Source organism: Paralichthys olivaceus, chromosome 14, assembly GCF_024713975.1.
Source record: "Paralichthys olivaceus isolate ysfri-2021 chromosome 14, ASM2471397v2, whole genome shotgun sequence".
NCBI classification, from domain to species: Eukaryota; Metazoa; Chordata; class Actinopteri; order Pleuronectiformes; family Paralichthyidae; genus Paralichthys; species Paralichthys olivaceus.
The window spans coordinates 14,126,110-14,150,447 of record NC_091106.1 but is presented as its reverse complement, the minus strand read 5'-3'; the positions used below and the strand labels follow the sequence as shown (position 1 = coordinate 14,150,447).

Sequence of the window (24,338 nt, the reverse complement as noted above, 5' to 3'; positions counted from 1 at the left end):
ATTTAAATATAAAGGGCCCATCTTAGGGTAAAGAAAACTATAATTTGTGCAATTTAGATAAAACACACCAGTGAAAACATGATGAGGATTAGTTTATATTAAATTTCTGCCAATAGATTCTTTTCATCTAAATCTTACTCACTGCAACTTTTAGCACCTGGTGAGGTGTGATTCCCTCTGCGGCCGCCGGGTGTCGCAGGGCGCTCAGCCCGCAGCAGTGAACAGGTTGCGTTTGTTCACCTGTGTTTTCTGTGACTCACGGAACTGCGCCCCCAGCGGCTGCAGCGCGACATGCACCTGAGGAGACGAGCACGAGCACCTCTGAAGCGTCTCGCGGCGAAATAAGCGAAGAAGAAGAAGAAGAAGAAGAAGAAGAAGCGGAGCGCGTTCAGAAAACTGAGGAAGAGGAGAAGGAGGAGTAAAGGAGGAAGCGTGGAGGGAGGGCGAGCGCCACCTGTGACTGCAGCGGCGCTGAGAGTGGAGGAGGTCGGACTCGGAGCCGCTGAGTGTCGGCTGCTGTGTGTCACTCTCAGTGGGTGGTTGTGTGTGTGTCTGTGAGTGTGTGTCTGTGAGTGTGTGTGTCTGTGTGTGTGTGGGCGCTTCAAGTCCAGTTGGATCCTCCGGAGCTGAAGGAAACGTTCGTGTCTTTGTCTCGGAGGAATCTGATCGTGAATCAGGTGAGAACATGAAACCACCGCTGCTCACATCCAACACAGGAGAACCACAGTGAAACCACTTTCTGCTCCATGTTCACGGTGTGTGTCTGCAGTGTGCCTCACTGGTGTGTGTGTGTAAGTGTGTCTATTTTAAAACTGTGTTTGTAATGTACATATACAGACTTGTCGTATCAAAATGTAGGAAATACATATTAAGATATTTGATCAGGCAGATGAAAGGTATATAACGAGAGTACAAATCTTAGCAGTAGACGATAAAGTCATTATCTCAATATAGTTATCATCAATAGCAACAGATCGATACAATGAACTATTGTTGTATTGGTGAGATATTGATATATATTGAAGTTTTGTTGTTGCCTATTAGTTTTGATAAAATTGTATTGTTTTATCACTCAGCCCTAATTTTAAACTCATTCGATTATATCGATTATGCTATTGACTAAATTTGTGTAACAAAAGTCCAATATATGTATATACAGTGTATATATATATATATATATATATATATACACATTACTATTGACCAAAATTGTATTGCGATAATTATTTATATTGTTTTATTGCCTAGCCCTAATTTTTGTTATACTACTACTGGTGTAACTTAGAAACCAAAGTCCAATATATATCAATACATTGCTACTGGTTGAAATTTATATTGTGATTATAATGACAATTACATAACATTAGTCCAACATACATCGATGTATTGGTTATACATTGTGTAAGTACTGTGAGAAGGTAAAACACATTTCAAGTGTTTTTCATTTTTTGCTTATGACAGAGTTTAAACCCTCAACCTTCAATCTTATACTTAGCACAAAGAGTAATGTGGCACATATCCTGATAATTATCACAATAGATCTGATCTCAGTTTGATTTCAGCTTCATGTAAAATGATTATCAGCTGAATCAAAAACACCCAGTGACCCATCATGCGTTCCTCCTGTTTTACTGAGTTCCACTTCCTCTGCGGCTGCACTGGTCCGTCAGGTATCAACAGGGATTGTGTTCAAGCTGTGCAACATGCAAACATGAAGCTTCAGCCTGAAATTCATAAGGAAGGCAGCCAGCCGAGCAGCTGAGATTACAGCTGTGATCACAGTGAATGAGCTGGACACACGCACGATGCTTGAAGAGCATGATTGATCTGCTACATATGTGTGATCAGCCTTTTCCTGTCCACGCTGATGCTCTTTGTACCTGTGATCTAATCATTACTGATCATCCAATCATAGAGGAACCTGTGCAAACCCACTGAACCCACTCATCAGTCTGTGTATTCTTTAAAAATGCATGAAGCTGTGGAGTAGATAGTGAATGAGAGAAACACTTGGATATGCAAATATGTGGTCATTGAACACAAGGCATTTTATTGTTATGCAGATAGTCATTGACTCTCTTCTCCTATTGTCTTCTCCTTTTCATCATTCAAAGCGTTTTCTGGTTTTCAACCCATCCCAGAAGCAAAATTGTGGTTTTGTTTTTTTAAATATTTATCCTGGAAAATCTACTGAGTGTCATTCTAGTTTTACTTTAAAGGTTTGGTGTTTAGAATTTAGTGACATCTAGTGTTAGCAAAGATGTTTCCTCTCATTTTATCTAGTTCTTATCACACTGATTTAGTAACAATTGGTTTTAATTAGTTATTTGACACTATAAAGATATTGTGAAACGTTATGATTGACAGCTGAGACTGCGCTTGGCGGGACTTCTGTACTGCGTCTTCATTCACGGTTGCTACTGTGCAGACTCTGGATGCACTCTTTTGGATTATAAACAAAATGGATCAGTTTTGTCTCTTTTTTGTTTTGTCAGAATGAGTCCAGTGTGAACGCTCGGTTTAGTGCTGCATTCAAGTGACTGTACAAAGTGCCGTACAGTACTGGGAACAAATAGAGTTCAGTTCAGTTGCTTCCTTTTGTGTGTCTATGTTTTAAAGCAGTCTCTCTCTGTCAGTTGATGAGCAACTCAAAGCCTTTGATTGTAATCTTTTGTTAAACACACATACATTCAAAAACAGAGAGTTTTGAGTCCCGGGGGACAAGTGTTGTCTGTTGATGGAGCTGTTACCACCCTGCTCCAATCTCCTCCATTCAGGCAGGTTCATAGACACTTTATAATTGCCTGATAAAAATCCATTTCCGTGAATGGATGTCATGGGACCGAGAGCTGGCAGCGAAATCAGGGGGAAGAGAGATTAGAGAGGTTGGATCGTGAGTGGTGGCGTCACTCTGATTTCCTCTGGGTACGCCTCGTTTTATTTTCAACGTCTCTCTGTTCTGTGTTTTCTCCAACTTTTGACTTGTGCTCAATGGCCAATTAACAATTGAGAGCTTCTGAATTGGGGGGGGGGGAGTATTCAGAGCATTTCAGGATTCGTAGATTATAGATGAAAGAGAATTGGAGATGTCACAATTACTGGCTCGTTGCTCTGTGCAGCTGGACGTCCTGACAGCTTTTTATGTCTTTCTTTGCTGCTTTATCCTATACTTTTTTTTCTTTGTGTAAAACATTTACACCTGAATAGACTCCTCGTCCTCACAGGATTATATGACCACATCAGGACCACTGCGGCTCACAATTTGACCCTGACAGCCCATTTCAGGGAAGTAATTGACTTATCAAGTGCCCCTCGGTGCACTCCTGCCACCACCTTGAAAAGAAGAGGGATACAAGTAATATTTACCAAATGGTTGCATTTAAGGATCTGAATAATGCAGCCTCACTTTCACTCTTGTTTTGAGCTCATCCTCGATTTTAGAGAAAAAAAAGACAGGGTGGAGCTAATGGTGTAATTTTACTCCAGGGTTTTAGAAATGTGTATTTGCAGAGACCTAAAACGTGCTTGTCGTTGTATTCTGAGAAAGTCCTGCATATGAATCAGTCTCTGCAAAGTAAAATAGTCTGTTTAAATGAGTTTCAAGGAACAAGTGATAAAAACAGGGTTTTAGCATTTTTATTGAAAAAATAATGACCACATAAAATCATCTTTATACAAAGATAGACTTCCTTGCTAAACTAGAGAGCTGCAGTAGCGAGGTCCTGTTGATACATGTCCTTGATTAATTACGCGTCAGTTTTTTCACAACATTCAATAAAAATTAAAACCAAAGTTACCAGAAAAATGAAATATACAGTGTGATGAGAACTACCTTAAATCAGAGAAACCATCACTGAACAACTGCATCACTGTGCATTTAATTAAGAAATAAAGAGGAAGAAAAGTTCATTATAACATAAATCTATAGGTTGCATGTTGATGTGCTGATTTTGTTTTGATCACCTGAAATCAGCTGGAACAGGAAGAACCCGCAGGAAGATCAAGAATCTTAAAATATACATTCACGGAACTTTCTATAATATTAGTGGTCGATGAAAGTCTCACATAGAACCAGTGCTTTATGCTCTATCACGTCACAGTGCCTCTGTGAGCCTGCAAGTCTCACTGTTCCTTCCTGCTGTTAAAATCACAGTGAGCCGACTGTCTCTTATCCACCTGCATGCCGCTGTGTTTGACCGAAACATGGTGCAGCTCTCCAGCCGTCCGTTGTCATGGTGTCAGCCCTGAGGCTCTGCTGGGACTTTCTCTAACAGCACAGTCACAAACACTTGTGCTAATTCCTCCGCTTACCTGCTTTTTGTTGTTGCATCCATGCTCCTATGTAAACAGCATTGTGTGTCTGTCTGTGTGTGTTTGTGACTGAAGGAACGAGCAAACTCCGATGACTTTCAGCTCTTTAGGGTGCTAGAGGCTCACGCTTAGTTTAATGGAAAGTGCTTAAGAGTGTGACTGTTTAGATCTGGATCCAGGAAAGCTGACTGAGTGTGTGTGTGTGTGTGTGTGGGGGGGGGTTATGTGTGTGTTTAATGGGGGACAAAAAGAGAGTAAGAAAAAGAGAGCAGTACCCATTCCCCCAAACAAAATTGGATTAGATTGCTGTGTGCACTGCTGATACACATGCACGTCTCTTTCCTCCTCACACCATCTCTCCCTTTACTCCTCCAAAAGCGTCTTGTTCTGCAGTAACAACATTGACATTCTCAACACAAGCTCACACTCACACACACACACTACTAGTTATTATCATATTTCAGTCTTCCCTCCTCTTGGATTTCACTTGTCTCAGGTACGTCTGCTGTTTTAAACGCTCTCACATCTTATCGATCTGAATCGCTCCACATCGTCGTTTAATCCTCAAGTGTTTGCCTGTGATATCGGCACGTTGCTGTGTTTGACTGACACTGTTTGGTTAGTGATATTTTCAGTCATGTGTTTGGACTGGCCAGGCTGCTGCTCACACACCACACAGGCTGCGAGACAGCTCCGTTTCACAGACCGCCATTGATCTACGGCAGCACCCGATATATTTTATTGAGCGAATGCACTTTGGGTCTCTTTCACATCTCTGTCGTCATCCTTGTGAAATCCTGCACGTCAGCTTATTCACTGTGTCTGAACTCTGACGTTCAACTCTGCTGCTTCTTTTTCAAGTTCTCTTCTGACTTTTTAAAGGTAACACATTTTCAGTCTGCAGGATTTTGTGTTTCCTCTAGTGTACACCTGCTAACACAGTTGTTGTGTGTTTTCAATCTTTCTACAGGTTTCTCCAGTCCTTCCTCCTGCACATTGAAGGAGGCCGCCTGTGTGTATGACTACATGTGTGTATGTGTTTGAGTGACAGGTTGAATATGTTTGTGTGAGTGCCTTTGCATGTTTATAAAACCTGGTCAGAGAGTGTTTGTCCCTCGAGACGGTCAGCAGAGATGTCGGGGGCTCTATCCCCTGCGCTGCGGCTCCTGCTACTGAGCTGCTGTGTGTGTGCGACGGCCGGCTACCCGTTCAAAACCCCCCTGGACCTGGATGTTACTCCACGCATCACTATTTTAAAGAGCGGTAAGCAAACACTGACAAAAACACATGGACGATTGGTTTTCTGGTGCAATGCATTCCTGTCGAATGGTGAAATTCTATACTCTAACATTGAACTGAAAAATTGACTATAAAGTGCTTTTTTGTGGGGTTTATTCAAGATTGTGCTCTTTCAGTTTGAGAGCAGGACTTATTGATTCCCTGTTTAGATTTTGAAAATGCTGTCACTCAAAGCCCTGCGCTCACACTCAAATATACCCTGCTTGTGCTTAGACTTGTTGCGAAATCTAAGACCAGAACAAAAAAATCAAAGAGCAGAGGAGATATCAGAGCGCAGACGTTTTGTTTTCAGGAGAAGAGCTGAAGCTGGAGCACAGAATACTGTCCTACAGAAAATGTGAGTGCCAGTGCACAGTTAAAGCGCTGGTAAATAGTGAAGGGCTGGATGAGCTGCAGAGGTCGGATAGCGTTAGCAGGTTGACCAGCCAGGAGGGAATTGAAGTAGTCTAAGCACGAGATGACCAGAGCCTGGACCGGAACCTGTGCCGCCTTCTGAGTGAGAAGAGGACGTATTCTCCTGATGTTGTGCAACATGTATCTACATGAGTGGGTTGTTGCAGCAATGTTAGCAGTAAGGGAGAGTTGACTGTTGTGTCACAACCAAGGTTCCTCACAGTCTGGGTTGGAGATACAACAGAGTGGTCTATGGTGATAGTAAGTTCATGGGTGGGAGAGCTTTTCCCTGGAAGGAAAAGTATTTCGGTCTTGTCAAGGTTGAGAACAAATCGAAGCACAAGCAGGGGCTTCAGTATTTTAGCCAATTCAAACTGCTGACTGGAGGAGACAGGGATTTAATCACTGACATTCTGGTTAGTGGACAGCCCTCTCTACCTCCGTCCCAGCTGTGGGACAGGAAGTAAGATGCATCAAATTTAAAAGAATAATGATGCAGTGATTCACTTTCAAACCAACTATAATTTAGCAAAATAAGCCATCAGGTTTTTAAAAATAGAAAAAAAGAAGCTCACATGCTTTGTTTTTCTAATACATCACAGAAGCTGTTTCCTGCCTCTTTCTTTTATATCCTTCTTCCCTTCATCCCTTTATCCCTCACTCCCCTGCTCTCCCCTGACACAGCTCTTTTCTCTTCTCTGTCTCCTCATCTTATTTGTGTGCACATTAACTTGCTCATACATTTTCTTGCCTCAGGGAAATTCTCACACCTGCCCCTAAACCACAAGTTTTTTTGATCATTATTATTATTAATTTACCCTGTGTGAGTGATGGAATGTAGCCTGAGGTGACAGAGACTGAGGCAGATGAGTAAAGTGCTCCGGCTTGTATCCCTAAGGAGCAGCCAGGGAGACTGACACCACTGTAAGTCGTTGAGAAGCAGCGTAACCATGACAACTGTCATAGTATGGCGCAAGATGGTTGTATACAGTATTTTGCTTTTGTGCTTGTGTGGGCAAGAGTGTGTGTGTGTGTGTTTCCTTATAGCATCACTGTCATCTGATCCTGGACTATTTTTGTTAGCAAGCAGACGTATGAAAGAAATGTTCTCATCCCCAGTTTGACTTTTTTCTTAAGCAAACTACTCGTGGAAAAAATCTCTCCTTTCCTCCTCTCCTCCAGTCATCTTTCTCACCACGCATCACCTACTTGCACTCATTACTCATCTCCTTCCTCTGTACCTTTAGCTCACTTTCTGTTCATCACCAGTTTGTGCTGGAGCCTCCAGCCCACCGGTCCTCCTACACTCTTCTCCTCATCTGCCACCCCATCACTCTTTCATCCACTCCTCTCTTTTCCACAGTACTTCAATTTGGACTCTTAATCCCTTGTACTTATTTTTTCTTCATAAGATCATACTTTTTACATTTGCACTGCTAATTCCCTCCACTTGCCTTTACCTTTCGTTCTTTGTTTTTTTACGTTTGCTCATCTTTCGATCTGCAAACTTACCAGTAATCCCTTTAATCGCTGTGTTTCTTAGCAACCTAAAAGCCTCCAGATCTGGTTGGAGAATTGATAATGTACATGCAACACAGTGAAACACACAAACACACACCTGTGTTTTCTCCTGATTGCAAATTCACTTTTTCCACTTTACACAAGGCAAAAAAAAAATTGGCCAATGACTAGTCAATTTGAAGAATTCTGGCTAAAAGCCAGCAAAACAGATTGAGTATAGCTTATTTAATTAAAAAAAAAAAATGGAAACCTGGTAACACTATAATTGGCTTGTGAAGTATTTTGAAAATCTGCCACACACATCAGCCACAGTGGGTGGATTTAACTTTGTTTATACAGTCGTCCCGAACACAGGCCTGGAGCTCGAGTGTAAATTTGTATATAAGGCTGTCATGTCACAGTCGAACGCCTGGAGGTTGAGAGAGTGTGTGTTTGTCTGTGTCCCTGAACACTGCACTATGCTGATGAGCTAAGGTCCCTCCACTTCTTCTTTCTTTCTCTCTACGTCTTTCTTTTGCTTTAGAATTGATCTAATCACCTTTTGACGCACAATCTTGTAAGCTGAGGCTAAAATGCGGAGTGGGATCCTCACATATTGTTAATATAACCCAGATAAACCTCCCTCTGCTGTGTCAGTGCCCTACGCAGGTTGTTTTGTGTTACCTGGCTCTGATGGCCAGGCTCACACGCACACACACGCGCACACACACGCGCACACACACACACACACACACACACACACACACACACACACACACACACACACACACACACACACACACACACAAGGGTATTGTGTCGTCCTAATACTCAGATTACGCAGAGGAAACTTGGGTATTGTCTCTACTATAATGCATTGCCCTCAGCCACAATAAAACACTAAAGTCATGTAGGAAAGGTTATTGTTCTGAAAATCCCGCACAGGTAATACTCTTCTTCCTGCTGCAGAGAACGAGGGAGGCACATGATCAGCTACAGGAGCAGTCGGGGTGAGAACTGACTGCTGCTCCTGAAGAGAGCAGAGTGGATTGTGTTGTGCAGCAGCTGATAGGAATCTTAATAACAGCTCACTTGATAACCATGCAGTCTTCAGGGGGAAGTGGGTGAGTTGGGGAACTTTGACACTCGTCTGTTTGGCTGTGCTCAGCTCCTGCGCTCATCAATAGATGTGAAAAAGTCTTTCGCTTTCAAGTTTTTATGGCCTAATTGCTGTCAGAGCTCCACCCCAGATGATGGTGAAACCTGCTCAGCATTCGTCATGGCAGATATTTAAGACATAAAATTACGACGTTGCTGTTATTTTTAGCCAGTGTCTTCTCACAACAATGCAGTTATTGTTGTGGTTATAAAATCTCCAGAGCCTGACTTAAGGCCAGCGTACTTTTCCAGCATGAGCCCCAAATCTCTGGAATGATTAAGCCACTGAGATTAGACATCTACTGCCTTTAAATCCCTTCTTAAAATATACTGTTCCAGCAAAAATTAGAAGGCCATTCTTGACTTTGCATCTCTACATCGATGGCAGCCATTTCATTCCAGTGTCTTTTGAATTGGAAATTGGGAGAAATGTTGTCAGTGGTTTTAATAGAACAAAATTTATTATTTTAGGTAAGTGTTATTATTTTAACACTTACCTATAAATACTAAAATAAGAGAAACTGTTAATCTTGCAGATTTCTTTGTTTTGTTTTTTTCCAGACCCATATACAGTATATATGTAAAAAATGTATTATCTTAACTAATTTTATCATAACTTGCTTAAAGGTTGTCTCTGGTGTGTGTGTAAGACGGGACGGTGTCAATGATGATGTAATATTTACCCAAGCAAAGTGGAGTCCAAATAGATTGTACGTTGAAACCTTTCATAACTCTGCAGTACGTCATGATTTCAGCTAATGACTTTATGACATGTTTTTCAAATGGGTGTGTGTGCGTATGCGCGTGCTGCACTGTATGTTTCTTTGCTGAGTGTTTGTTTGACTGAACCTCATTAGTATCTTGTGTTGTCAAACAGATGGAAAAATTGGATGGGGGGGAATATACACAAAGTACAGAACCATTGAACCCACGTCGGGTTGAAGTGGATCTGAAATCTCATGTTGTGTTTGGACCCTTTTCATTATCTTCTTTGTCATCTTTGTTGTTGTCTTCTTTGGCTTATATATAACAGAGAAAAGTAGAGGATCAGGAACCAACAGATTTGTGATGCTGGCAGCAGGGAACTGTGTAATAATTAACTCATTATCGAAATACATGGAGATTAATTAACTGATCTTATCAATTATTGACGAATCAATTCAGCACTACAACAAGCACAAACGGCCATAAAGATAATGTCTATGACTAAAACACTGCAGCTGACAAAAAGCAGCTACTGATAAGGAATAGTGTTTTCACATTCATGTATTGTGTATTTTTCTTTCTGTGAAGTCACGTATAAAGATTTTCTGTGCAGCTGCAGCACAGTGAATTTTAAGAAAGACATTTTCCCAGCAGCACCAAAAATCGCAGTTTTTTTAAGCCAACCGCTCAAATCAAAGAGTAAGGCTATCTCACCAATTTGCACTGATGTTCGACAATCACACAGAAGAATATACACATATATATTCTCATACTGTCGTACTCTTACTGTCAAGTTTGGTTAAAAAAATCCTGAAATGTTCTGCTTTTAATGTGCAACCTTCTGATGCTTACAACTTTCTGCACATTCAGGGGCTTTCTAAAGAAAGAGAGGTGATATTAGACACTGATGTCTGTGAATCTGTAATAGTTTTTTGTTGTTGTATCAATCACACAAAAATCTAGGTGACAACAGAGGCTGCATTTATTTGGTGTGTGGTGCTATAGAGGACAAACTAGTTAATACCTGGATTATTTGTAACAAAAACTAATGTGTTTTTCCCTGAAAAGTGTTTTACCCATAACCTTGTTGTTTCCATAGAGACAGACCATAATCAATAGCGTAGTGTGCTGAGACATGCCCAGAATCAAATCTTTCCAACCACTCATATCGTCCAATAATCACACGGGGGACTGAAATGATCTGAGGAAGTGCAACAGCAAAAGAGGGTTTAACTCAGGAGTCGTGATTGTTTTTGTTTCCACTGAATTTCACTGTCCTCTCTAAAATTTCACCAATCCTCCATTTCAGTGTCACTGATTCAGCCACTTTACAGTGTTTGTGGTGTGTGTGGAGGTTGATGATGAATTAGTTTCAAGGACATTTGGAGCTGTTTTGCATAAACAGATGTTGTGGAAGCAGACAGGATACAAAAGGTCATCTTTACTAATCTTTCCTTTCCTCTCCTCTCCTCTCCTCTCTCCTCTCCTCCTCAGGTCTCCAGGGATGCAGGCACTTCCACTCCTCTGCCGTTAACTACAGCACCGTGCTGCTGGAGGCTGACAGTGAGCGTCTCTACGTCGGCGCCCGGGGGGTTGTATTCTGTCTCAATGCCTCTGACATCTCAGCCAGCTCTGCTCTCAGCGTGAGTTTGTTTCCGTGCCACTGAGTGTCGTGCACCTCAGCCCTTCATATCTTTGACTTTGCCGCAGCTTTATTTGCATCCCATGATGCAGGAACTTTTTGAAGCAACAAGTTAAAATTTTATGGCAACAATATTTATTCCCCTTGCACCTCTTGTGTGTGTCTGTGCGAGTAACATTATTTTTAACACAATAGCTCTTACACCACAGGAGTATTTTGCTGCATAAACATGAATATTAATTAGAAAAAAACAAGCTACTGTATTCTTTTTCAACAGATTCAGAGTTCATGTTAATATCATTCAGCTATTGAAAAAGTCAAAACAGAAATAGCTTCTAGTTAATGCATAATATTTTTAAACATTTCTGTGTCTTCTGTGGAATCTTTGGAAAAACTGGAACCTTTTACATCTTTTGCAGCTCCTCTTTATGTGAAATCCAATTATTTATACTATTTATAGCAGAAATGTGTTCACTGATTGCTATTAAATTATATCTGTGCTGTATTTTGTGTCTTCTGTGGTGGGTTCTACCCCTCTGGTCATGCTGGTATGAGGATAGTGGGGAAATACACAAAGTATTCAGAGAAAACAAAGCATTAATGTGCATTTGTCATAGTATAATCGAGAAGAGCAGGACAGACGTTATTTTGAAACCAAGGCAAAAATAAAACATAAGAATTCATGGTCATTAGGTGCAGAAAGTGTGTTTCCTGCCTCCAATGATCAATAAATGCCTAATTTCAAACTGAAGCTCTGGGATAAGATGAAATGTTCTCATCAGTAAAGACAGTTGTTACCAAACCCAGAAGTAGCCATCGGGGCTGAAAAGCCTTTTTGCACCTGTTAGCCGTTGTTTGTTGCCTGGTGACAGTCTGACATTAAGCTGTTATGCTAATTATGTAAATGCAGAGTCTGAGTTTGTCATAACATATGACTGCTGCAGTGTGTGTGTGTGTGTGTGTGTGTGTGTGTGTGTGTGTGTGTGTGTGTGTGTGTGTGTGTGTGTGTGTGTGTGTGTGTGTGCACTCCATATGTTGCAGGAAATAAAAATGTAATGTCCACTTTCTTTGTCACATAGGGGTAAAAAAACATGCAACACAGTAAATTCAGATACTATCATTATTTTACAGATTTCTATCAATTTTTATTTTTTTTACTATTATCCTCTTTATTTATTTGACCTCTTCTACCTCCTTTATTCTAATCTTTTTAATCCCTTTGATTTTGTTTGAAAATTGTGTTAAACTGGTTTTAATTAATTTCTTTTCATTTTGTCTGTGTTGTTTTTAGTGTTCCTGTACAGGACCTTGAATCTACCTCTGTGTAACAAATATGCTTTATAAATTAAACTGCCTTGCCTGATAGCAAAAAAAGACATTATTCTCCATTTATCTGCTGTCAGATCTGTAGTGATCTTCTAAAACTCCTGCAAATCAGTGGTATGAAACCCCTGTGTGACTGTTTGTTATGTGGTATGTTATAGATCCAGTGGGAGGCCTCCCCCGAGCAAAAACGCCAGTGTCTTCTCAAGGGAAAAGACAATAAGGTTTCATTTAGTTTTTCTCAGTTTCTCTTTTGTTTCATCTTTTTTTGCATTTGGTTTGATATTCACCCTCCTAAATAACTTTTTTTTTCTCTGGTTTTTGATTTCTCTTCCAGACCGAGTGTTACAATCACATCCGTTTCCTCCAGAGGTTCAACTCGACTCACCTCTACATGTGTGGGACTCACGCCTTCAGACCACTCTGTGCATATATAGTATGTCGGTGCACAACAAATGACTGATAATGATATTGAATTTCTTTTTATAGCCGTGCGAGCTCACCACATCTCTTCCTCCTTACCCATATGTTTTGTCCTGTGTAGGATGAGAAGAGGTTTGTGATGTCGTCTCAGCCTGAGGAGGGAAGAGACAAATGTCCGTATGACCCAACAACAGGCTACACCGCCCTCATCATAGGTGAGGCCTTTTAGCAGTTAGCCATTTCAAAAGTTTCACCCAACAAATACATGATCCAATAGATTGATTTTCCTCCAGACCAGCAGATGTACACAGCTTCCCAGTACGAGTTCAGGAGCTCTCCAGATATTCGCCGCAACTCTCCGCCTCCCACACTGAAGACAGAGGACGCTCCCACACGCTGGCTGAACGGTAAGCTAAGCCTCTCGAAAGATAAAAGCTTGTAGAGATGTTTTGATGGCAGGTTGGTCCAAGTGGTCAAAGCATCTGTCCTTCAGTCAGCTAAAACCAGGTCAGGCCTCCACATCAACAAGTATCTACAGTTCTCTGCTGAAGAAGCCTGAGCAGCTTCAGTGGATCATCCATCCATTATCTGTACCCCCCCATCCTAAAGTGGTCAAGGGGGGCTGGAGCCAACTGGGTGAGAGACAGGAGACACGCTGTCACCTGTTGATTAACCACTTTACATGTTATTGTGAGAGACCTGGAGAAAACCCGCAGAAGCTGCTTTCAGACGTGCACTGAACCGGATATTCTCCTGAAATAACCAGGAGGAGCTGTATGTGAGATTGCAAATGTTGGAGTCAGTTGCGAACCTATTCTATAATGTGTTATTTTACTTTTTGTCAAACCTGCGTCTGATTGCTCCACTTACTCGTAAAGCAGCACAGCTTAGTTTTACATGCATAGATAATCCTGTTTTTCTCTTCCAGTCTGTCACTGTAGAGCCTCACAGATCTGCTGGCATCCTGTAGCTTCTGACAGTCTCATTAATATGGTGCTGGGTTGCAGAAACTCAAAAACAAGATGTTTTGCTGATTACTGAAGCATGTAAACAACTTTTCACCATCTGTGCAAACTATGAACTCGTATACATTTCCCCTCATAGTATAGGAAGCCAACTGCAGTGCAAGAATGGTTTCTGCACCTGCATTTTTCCCCCCTTTCTTAACTGTTTTGGTTCATTATTGCGAGCTGCTCACCTAAATAACCTAAACAAGTCTCTGTGGATGTAAACTCTATCATTGGATAATTACAGTATCACTGCGTGAGTCATTGCATCATTTTCTCCCTCATACAGAGGCAGATTTTGTCGGATCTGCATTCGTGAAGGAGAGTTTGATCAGCAGCACCGGTGATGATGACAAGATCTACTTCTTCTTCACCGAGAGGGGCCAGGAGCAGACGACCACCTACAGCCACAGCCGGGTGGCACGAGTGGCTCGGGTTTGTAAGGTGAGAGCAGTTTCACAAAGAGATACAGGGAGATATTTTGCAACTGGGAGTGAAGCTATGCATCCTCAGGCAAATGCAAGTAGTTGATGATAGGAGAGGGTACTATAATAGATGAGAGGCTAGATGGAGAATGCATTGGTAACAAGGCCCTGGGAGCTGACTGTGCAGCTGATGAATGGGTTTTGGAGTCAGTGTGCCTCAGAGTGAGAGGGATGGGTGACTGCAGGGGGAAAGACGGAGGATTCAGCTGCCTAAAAAGTTAATGATTTACATTTCCTGCTTCCCAGTATGGAGCGAGGAAACCTGTACACTTATAAAGTTGTTGTTGTTGTTTTCTCCTGTGGCATCTTAAAATAAAGTCAGCAAACAAGTTCTCCCCCTGAATGTTTTGAAAAGTTGAATCTTTATCGAAATGCCTTGTGTCGGTACAGGTGACATTTTCAATTTGCCACTGGCTGAATATTCAAGAAAAATATAAAAAATTAAAATCAAAGGCCAACACAATGCAAAGTTTCAAAAGGATTTGTGGCTTCAAGTCAAGCTTTTCCATCATTTACCTGTCAGAGCATTATTCTGGATTGTGAGCGGGTGTTGAGATGTGTGTGTGTGTACACGTGTGTGTGTGTACACATGTGTGTGTTTACACGTGAGTGTGTGTGTGTGTGTTTGTTTGAGACTGAAAGAATTGTGCTTCACAGTGAGCACTTTCAACCCACTGAGGACAAACACACTCATATACAGTATAAGCCTTGGGATTAGTCAGCTGAAATGAATGTACAGTTATTGCTTACCGCTGCCTTTTCTCTGCTCTTTACGAGGTTCACTTCCCCTCACGTTCCACCTCGAGCAGTGTTCAGTTTGTTTTTTATTTAGTTTTTACTTAATGTGACCCTTTCTCTTCCTTCCTCCTCCTCTGTTCCTCCTCTTTCCTCCACCTCTCTTCCCTCAGGGGGACCGGGGAGGACATCTAACTCTCCAGAAGCGATGGACATCCTTCCTCAAGGCCAGGCTGGTGTGTTCTCTGCCCGAGTACGACTTCCACTTTAACATGCTGCGCAGCGTGTTCGTCATGCCTGGACAAACGCCTCAGGACACGCTCTTCTACGGCATCTTTGGCCTGGAGTGGTGAGTGGGGAATTTACGTGTTGTCGAGCTCTCCAGCTGATGGGGGCTTTGAGGGTGCAAATGTAAATGAGCGGGACAGAGATGAAAGGCAGCGATCGATACATTGAGGCAGACGAGAGGGGACGAGATGAAAGAGAAGGGCGAGACGAGGCCACGAGAACTTTTTTTAATCCAAACGATAGAAAAACGAGTTGGGTGAAGGAGATTTGCAGGAGTTTGAGGACAGAATATTAATTAAACATGCAGATTAAGATGTACTCAAAAGTTGAAGTATTTCAGTCCTGGTCGATTTAGCAATATCTGTGGTTACCATGGTAACAGCAAATTGGGTTTAATACTGCAGCAAACACTCATTGAAAACTCTCACTTTTAAATCGACTTCTCCGCCCCTTCCCTGTTCGTTCCTCCCATTTCTCTCTTTTCTAACATGAGCCACTGATCTACTGTACTTCTACTGCTGTCTCTATGGCAACACTGGGTTTACCACTGTTATTGTAGGCTGACTGTGCTCTGGTCTTTCTCACGGTTTGTCCTTGTGTGTGTGTGACGATGTCTTTAGGAAAAACGTGAAGGCGTCTGCGGTGTGTCGGTTCTCTCTGTCTGAAGTCCAAGAGGCCTTCGAAGGACCCTACATGGAGAACCAGGACTCTGGCTCCAAGTGGAGGGAGTACACTGGAAAGATCCCTGACCCACGACCTGGAACGGTAAACACACACACAGAGAACACTTAGCACAGACAAAATGTGTCCCTGCTCCTCAGGCTGAACAAATTCACACCAGAAAACCAACAGATTAAACTAATGCAGAGAAAAAAAGCGTACAGGACGGATGCACAGGAAAAGATGGAGGAAAGATGATGAGAGTAGCCACAAGGATGAGGCTCAAAGCACAACCAGCTTAATGCCACTGAAACCATTTCCATGACTATTAACTTCAGCCCGTAGCGTTTGGCAACTGTAGCTTAGTGTGGCAGCCAGGGCCGGGGCACCGTTGGCATGGGCAGACATTATCCACTGTAGTATCACTTTGTTGGACTTAATTTTAACTTTGCTATATAAGGAAAATGAGAAACAGGTTTTAACATGAGAGCGTGAAAGCCTCTTAGAGGAGCTGGCTGAAGTCGTTGGGATCGCACAAAGAGAAACTGAAGTCATTCCCTTAGTCAGGTGCACAGAGAGCTGAGTCGCCCACATGTCAGCCTGAGCCGGCCGCTGAGCTCACACAGGCTCATTGTTGTCGCGTTTTCCCCGGACCAATCTTCCCCTGGCTCCCTTTTCCTTGATCCCCTAATTTTCCGTGCAGACCATCTCGCTAAGCCTCATGACATCCTCTCCCCCTTCCACTACCCGTTTTTATTAACAGTCTTAATTACAAATGAGCCAAAAATGTCTGCTTTCCCTGGAGCCAGTATCATGCCTGTCCTGGCTTCTTCTCCTGCAGTGTATAACCGACGCTCTGAGGGCCAGGGGCATTAACGTCTCCACCTCGTTGCCCGATGATGTGTTGGACTTTGTCAGGAGGCATCCTCTGATGTCGCAGCAGGTCCAGCCTTCAGATAGACGTCCCCTCCTGTTCAGGAGGACCACACACTACACGTACATGGCTGTGCATGAGATCCAAGGCTTGGATGGAGAAACAAATAATGTGCTTTACATGGGAACAGGTGTGTATGCATCCATATCAGGTGTTAATCTGTGCCACTGAGATGTTAGGAGGGGTTGTGTGTTGGGATATCGCTTGTCAAAGTGCAGTTACTTTCTGGAGTCTTGTCATCTCTGTTGTTGCTGCCTGTCAATTACTTTTACACCTTTTTTTTGTCTTTCATTAATGTCACTCTGATATGAAAACCAAAGACAGAGACCTGGACAAAAATGACAGCCCAGAATTTTGTCACTGACTACATTTATATTGACACCAACAATCCCTGAACAAGAAGGTTCTTGGTTCGTCTGTAGTCTTTATGTGTGGAGTTTGCATTTTCTCTACATGTCTGTGTGGGTTTTCTCTGGGTACTCCGGCTTCCTCCCACATTTCAAAGACATGCTGATTGAGGTTAGATTAATTGGAGACTGTAAATTGTCTGTAGGTGTAAATGTGAGAGTGAATGGTTGTTTGTCTCTATGTTAAGTCCAGGGTGTACCCAGCCTAGATAATGAATGAATGGTTCCATGGTTATCAGGTTGATCTATAAGGAAAAAAATGTTTACAAGAGAAGTCCACATCTTATTTACTTTAGCTACATGTCCACTCAACAATGTTGAGACAAAGAATTCAATTACTGTCCTCATCTGCAGTTGGTGTTTGCAAGTTAATTTGAAATGAATAAGCGTCCGTGTCTCTCCTCTTTGAACGTGTCCCTCAGATGAAGGATGGTTACACAAAGCTGTAGAAATCGAGGGTCAACTCCACATTATCGAGGAGCTTCAACTGTTCGAGGAGCCGCAGCCTGTTAATGCTTTACTGATATCTGCAAAACAGGTATTGTATTTAAGCATCACATGCACACACATATTGTATCAGAGGACTAATCTCCATCCTATGATATTTACACCTTCCCTCCTCCCTCAGATGAGTGTGTACGTGGGCTCTCCATCGGGTGTGGTGCAGCTCCCGCTCTCCAACTGCCACAGATACACGTCCTGCTACGACTGCATCTTTGCCAGGGACCCTCACTGTGCCTGGAACGGAGCCCAGTGTGTGGACGTAATGGCACACACAGACAGGTGGGTGTTGCAGGATGAGCGAGCGTGTGTGTGTGTGTGTGTGTGCGTGAGATTCAATCAGGTGATGATTAAAGTGCTGCAGGTGCCCCTTTCGCGTGTTTGATTTGAGTAACCTCAAGTATCACGGTGCCCTGTCACACTGTCAGCTCCAAGAACTGTTGCACAATGACAACGCCAGCAGGAATATTGGCTGTGATAATAAACATTGCACGCAGCTGTGTACTTAAAGGTTACTGATTGACATGGACAGCAATGCTTACTCAGTAGAAAGCTGTTATCTAAGCAATAAAAGACGTGGGATGTGCACGGATCAGAATACAGAAAGAAACTAATATTCTCATTGTTATGCTTTCTCTTTCTGCAGATCCACTTTAATCCAGGACATTCAGCGTGGCAGCAGGGGATGTGAGAACATACAAGATGGTACGCAGAAAACTTGTCGACCATTGGGTTCCACTGCGTAAAAAAAAAGTTTGTTTTTGGCACAGTGAGCGATGAAAGGAAGATTAAAAATAGAGAATGTTAGGAAGGACTTGAAAGATGCATAGTTGTCATGCGATGGCTTTGAAAGTTGATTATGCACACTGTGTTGGCAAATTCCTCTCCTCCCTTCTTTAATCACATTTTTACCATCTCTGGAGAGAAATCTGTTTGATATTCAAGACAGCCAAATGCCTTCTCTCACTTCAGTTTCAGTCTATTAAAACGTAGCATCATCCGGCCCTGCGTTCATCTGTCTTTGAACAAGGTGACACAAGGGCAGGAATGAAAAACACTGTAGTTAGAGTTAATGCTTCAATAACTTTGGACAGCATTTCAATTAAATTTTTTTGGTGTTAAGTGATTAACATATAAAATAAGTCAGAGGCTGTGGTAAGTTTTCCACTAAACTTAATGTGTGTGTTTCAGATGTTGTCGAGCGGAGCCGCTCTGTGCGGGTGGGCGATGACGTGCTGCTGCAGTGTGAGCTCAGCTCCAACCTGGCGACGCCGCTCTGGACTCTGGACGACGGTGAGCTGCAGGGTTACGGCCTCAACTCGGGTTTCAGAACCGGCACAGACGGCCTGCTGATCATCGAGGCCCGGCAGGACCAGAGCGGGCTGTACACCTGCTACGCTGTTGAGAACAATGTCAAGGTGGCCGTAGTTGCCTACAACGTCAGCATCCAAATTAACCTGCCCCCGCCGCCGCCTCTGGAGCCAACTGAAGACCCTTACAGTCTCTTTGCGACCATGCCATCACCCACTGATTCTCCAAACTCAGAGAGGCCCTTGCCACCACCCCCAGCCCCTCTCCTCCCCCACTCAAAGCTGCTCTCCCCCAGGAACATGGAAGCCATGTACCTGTCCCTCATCACCATCCTTGGCGGCCTGTGCATGGTCCTCACCGTGGTCCTCGTCTACGTGGGCTTCTGCCTGCGAGTGGGCAACAGAGGGAAGTACTCATTACGTGCTGCTGCTGCTGCTGCTTACCCGAAGAGTAAGAGGCACATCAGGAACAGAAAACAGATGAGAAGCTCCTCCCACATGGAGCTGAAGACCATCTCAAGCCACTGCAACGGCAATGGCGTTTGTAATGGCGTTTCAAAGCAACATAATGGCAGCGTCCAGGACGGAGGCTTTCTCCAGATTGTCCCCGGCGAGGCTCACCCGTCACCAAATAAGGAGCCTCCTCCCCCCGCCCCTCCTCTCCCTCCCACGCCGCAACTTCCCTCTCCAGAGTGCGACTTCCCCAATGGACTGTCGGCCACGCTGCCCAGCGTGCTGAGGAGAATGAATGGGAACAGCTACGTGCTACTGAGGCAGAGCGACTCTGAGAACACGTCGCCGCTCTGCTACCCATTCGCTGAGGAGCTCAATAAGATCTTGGAGAAGAGGAAACACACTCAGCTGCTGCCCAGGCCGGACGAGAGCTCTGTGTAGTGATGTGTCTCCCCCTGTGGTGGGAGGACTTCTGCGTTTTTACCTGGTGCTGAAGTGCCTGACTCATTATTGTTGTGGACTAAACCAATAAGAGTCTTATCTTTTTTTTTTTTTTTTTACAAGTCCACATTCAGACATTCCCACTTTTTGAACAACTGGGCTGTTTTCAAACTTAATTCTCAAATTCTCCAACCCAGGTTCCCGATGAAGGACGGAGCATGAAGTGAAAAGAAAGTGTGATCTACCTCACCTCAATACTGCCCACAAAGACACCTGCGGTCATCCTGTAGTCTGACCCTGGTCACAAAGCTGATGCCTCAGTAGGAATATAAATACATGTGAAGATGGGGGCTGTCAGATTTGGCTCAATTCACACTGGAGGGCAGCTAGCCAAAGTTTGTTTGCACTGACAAGTGCACAGATGGCCTATGCATTTTTTAAAACAGGACATTCAAACGTTTTAAATAATGGAGTAGATGTGGTGAAAGAGGGAATTTAGTTATAACTTTTTAACTGACTTTAAAATAATATACATTAACACTTAACACTGAAAATGAGACATCACTGATTAATGGTGAACTAATCAATATTTAATATTACTATTAACCAAAGTTTGGAGTAATTAACCAAATTTAATATTTATTAACTTATTCAAACATTCACTGATTTGTGGTATTAAAACAATTTGCAATTTATGCTTAATAACATAACTTGCATGTCAACTTTTAGTCATTATCAACTTTTTAAGAGCTCTAATTCAAGTCACAGTTGAGGTTCACCCAATCCATCATAAATGGTTGAAATAATTGTTAAAATGTTGAATGTTACAACCTTCTACTGGTCTTTGTTATTGTACAGCATATAAACATAATTTACAGAACATTCATAAATTTGAATATCATGGAAATATTAAATTGTGATTATTTCACCAAGTGTTAATCAAAATCCTGATGAAAATATGACAGTATTATTGATTTCAATGCACTTTAACGACCAGTTTTAAGGCGTTTTGGAAAAGTTATTGGACGCTATTAAGGAATTCGACACCGCAACCTGCAGAGCTTTTTGTGATTGGGGGCATTTATCAGTGTGAGGAGCTGCAGCAGCAGCGGAGGCCACAGCTGCGTCTCCGGGACACAAGTGGATTAGGAGAAACACATTGACTATGTCTCAGCTAATCTGGATCCTCTGCTGAGTGACCCCCTGGACGAGAACATAACACACTGACTGTGGAGAACAGGAACCAGCATCCAAGGTAAATATGTCCTATATCTCACCAACACATCTCCACGGGCTCTTTGCCAAAGAAGCACTTAAAGACATGGGTCATGGATTAGAACGCTGGGTGGCTGAATCAGTGTTTAGATACATACAGATACAGAGAGCAGTGTTATCTCACTTTCTCTGGATTTTAATCTTCTGCTGTTCTAACTAATCTTTCATCTGACTGTTGATCGCCTGGGGAGAGTTTTGGTTCAGAGAAGCCTGAGTGAAAACATCTACTGAGGTCTGACTCACTCAAAACAGTAAAACGGAATAAATTAACAGAATCATCTCTGACACATAAACATTCTCACAGTGTAATTCATTTTGAAAAATATGTTAAAGCAGTGAGGCTTCATTCCTCATAACCAGGAGCTTCATGCTTATGGGAGAATATGCAGATTATTTTCTCAATCAGTAGCTTCATTAATAAAATATTTGGAAATATTTCAGTGTTCATCTTAGTTTCTCATAGTCTAAGGTTGTTTAAATGTGGTTTTGTTTGACCTGCATAACAGAACATCATAATATTTGATTACTATCGCTAGGGAGGTTGTCTTTTCACCCCTCGTCTGTTTGTTTGTTTGAAAGTAAGATTACACAGTAACAGCTCAAGGATTTCCACCATGATGAGAAATGGTTCAGGGAAGAACCCATTTTGCTGAAGATCAAGGAATTTATTTTCACTTGCTTCAACATTTTGAGACTTTTGGCAATTTCTCAGGGCATGATTCCTGGATTTTGGTAAAACATTTTTAAGTTTTACAGCTAAGCCAACAAAACAGTGCAGGTCAGATCATAATTATAATCTCCGTTGCAGACCACTGATAATGTTTTTCATCAAGATCTATGTAATACTCGCTGCGTCATCCTCTGTCCTTAACCCTCAACAAGGGAACAGACACCCACTGACAGGGGAAAACAGGAAAAGAAAGTGTGTTTCTCTTTATAGACATACATCTGTTATCTCATTCAATCTCACACTCCATCTTTATTTGCATTGCTCTTGTTGCGCTCCTGTCAGAGGGCAGCATTAATTAAATGCTCGTCTTGACAAGTCTGACCTTACTGCTGAAATAGGAAGAGGAGAGAGCAGTAGAGATCTTTCCCCTGAGATTTAAACTACGCAACAATCTCAAGCTCCCAATTATTTTCTCATGCCCCCACACTCAGGGTGGGGTTCTGTAATTTACACACACTTATAGACTCATGCAGCCAATGAATTCAAACATTTCCCTAAAATAGATGTGATTGATCGTTGATTATTGATCCTGCAGTACGGTTGGGTAGTCACACATCTAATTGTATATATAAGAAGCCTGTGATAGGAGACGCTGGATGTGCTGCCATGGGGAGCACGAAGAAGCAGCTAGAAGAGTGAAGCCCTCCCGTCTGTGGTGCCGATCAAAGACGTGAAGGGAGGCGGACATAGCTGCTCACACATTAGCAGCTTTCATTAAAGCCCTCTGACCTCATTGCAAACCACCTCACACAGTGAACACAGCAGCAGGAGTTGCTTTTGTCACATTTTGACCCTGTGTTCCTCCAAAAACATTTAAAAACAATATGTAAATACTCTGTAGTGGAGACACATTGCTGACACTTGTGACTGAGTCATGTTTCTTTCCCTCTTGTTACAGATCTGATGAGCACAGGTCAGTTTGAATCTTTGCTAATTTCAATCCCGGGGACAGCATCTCCTAACCAGCATCAGATGCCTGACTGGCTGTTCTCTTAAAGAGAAGTGAGATTAATTACACAGCAGCAGCAGAAGAGACAGAAAAGGCTGGAAAAAGGGGAACGACAGCAAGAGAGTCTCTGCAGCTCTATCGAAGCTCAGCTTCCCCACAACTGGAATGATAATTGGCGGCTGGCGCATCTCAGCAAGCAGCGTTTGCTCTTCTTTGTGTGCCGACAGCGTCCCTGCAACGTTATATGAACAAACCCAACGTATAATAATGACCCTTCCTCACAACTGCTGCATGAATTTTCTTTCTAGTCTGGTGTTTGTGCGTGAGTCGAGGAAACAAAAAATCCTCCTTCCTTATGTTAACAACAAGTGCCAAGGTTTATCTTTCAAAAGTGCTTTGTGAGCCTATTTTATTGCAAAACCAGAAGAGAGGGTTGGCGTATTTATTTGTAATTTAATTTTGTACGAGTGTTTTTGAAGTTATGGTCGATGTTGTTTAAACGCCACCCATCTGTTAAATACGAGGGTCACAATAGAAGAAGTACAGTAGCCCAAAGCATGCAGAGGCTGTACCAGCAGCACAGAATTTAGTATTTATAACCTGTTAATTTACCTTTTCACGATGACCTATTAAAGGTAGGGTTGGTCATTTGCTTCTAAAACATTTTTTTCCCCTATTTGTTGAAATCTTCCTCCTGTACCGATCAACAAATAAAGTTGTGTGGAAAAACAAAAGAAGAAAAACACTGGTGTGTGTGTGTGTGTGGCCGTCACATCAGGACTGTAATCGACATGAACGAATGAATTGACTGGTCGAAAGTTAGCGAGGGAGTCGTCTTCTAGCAGTTGTCAAACAGTGCACGTTTATGTGTTTTGTGGGCGTGGGAAGAGTCATATCGATTGCATATTTTAAAAGTGTTTCAGGATTACCAACCCTAGCTTTAATCAGGTATCCTCCAGCTTTCCTGCCTCTGTAATGTCACCATATTAGTTTGATCTGCTTGCATGTTACACCACACTTATGCTTACTTATATGCACACAGCAAATCATATTCTCTCACTTAACTAACATAAAGAGCTACATGGCACTGGGTTCCTTCAGTCACGAGTTTAAAATTAAACTTTGTACTTCCACCTCTTCCTTCTCCTCTCATCATTGCTTGTGTGTATTTACAGTTTTGCTCTCACATTTCACAAAGACAGGTCGATGAAACGAGCCTCTCTGGTGTCAGATCTCTGGTATGTTAGAAGAAGTAGGCTGAGCAAACTGTGCATCAGGTGGTTAATGTCAAACTCTCAGGAAAAAGGAGGCGTCGTTGCTGGAAGCTGGTTCGAGTTCCTGCAGCACGGCACTGACTGGTATGGAAAATGTTCCTGGGGGAGGTTGAGCACTGGTTCAGATCCAACAGG

At 42.6% G+C, this 24,338-nt stretch overlaps 1 protein-coding gene across 1 annotated transcript; it reads left to right on the top strand.

Annotated features, from left to right (window-relative positions):
* The first annotated feature begins 275 nt into the window (after window positions 1–275).
* Window positions 276–24,062, top strand: sema4ga (sema domain, immunoglobulin domain (Ig), transmembrane domain (TM) and short cytoplasmic domain, (semaphorin) 4Ga). The gene is made up of 16 exons (XM_020096907.2): window positions 276–677; window positions 5,282–5,574; window positions 10,861–11,009; window positions 12,493–12,555; window positions 12,669–12,767; window positions 12,876–12,969; window positions 13,048–13,161; window positions 14,051–14,205; window positions 15,155–15,330; window positions 15,890–16,034; window positions 16,771–16,993; window positions 17,693–17,808; window positions 17,899–18,053; window positions 18,418–18,476; window positions 18,963–21,230; window positions 22,879–24,062. Exons 2-15 carry the CDS (start codon window positions 5,445–5,447, stop codon window positions 19,973–19,975), a joined length of 2,691 nt encoding a protein of 896 aa, XP_019952466.1. The 5' UTR covers window positions 276–677; window positions 5,282–5,444; the 3' UTR covers window positions 19,976–21,230; window positions 22,879–24,062.
* The last annotated feature ends 276 nt before the right edge of the window (window positions 24,063–24,338 follow it).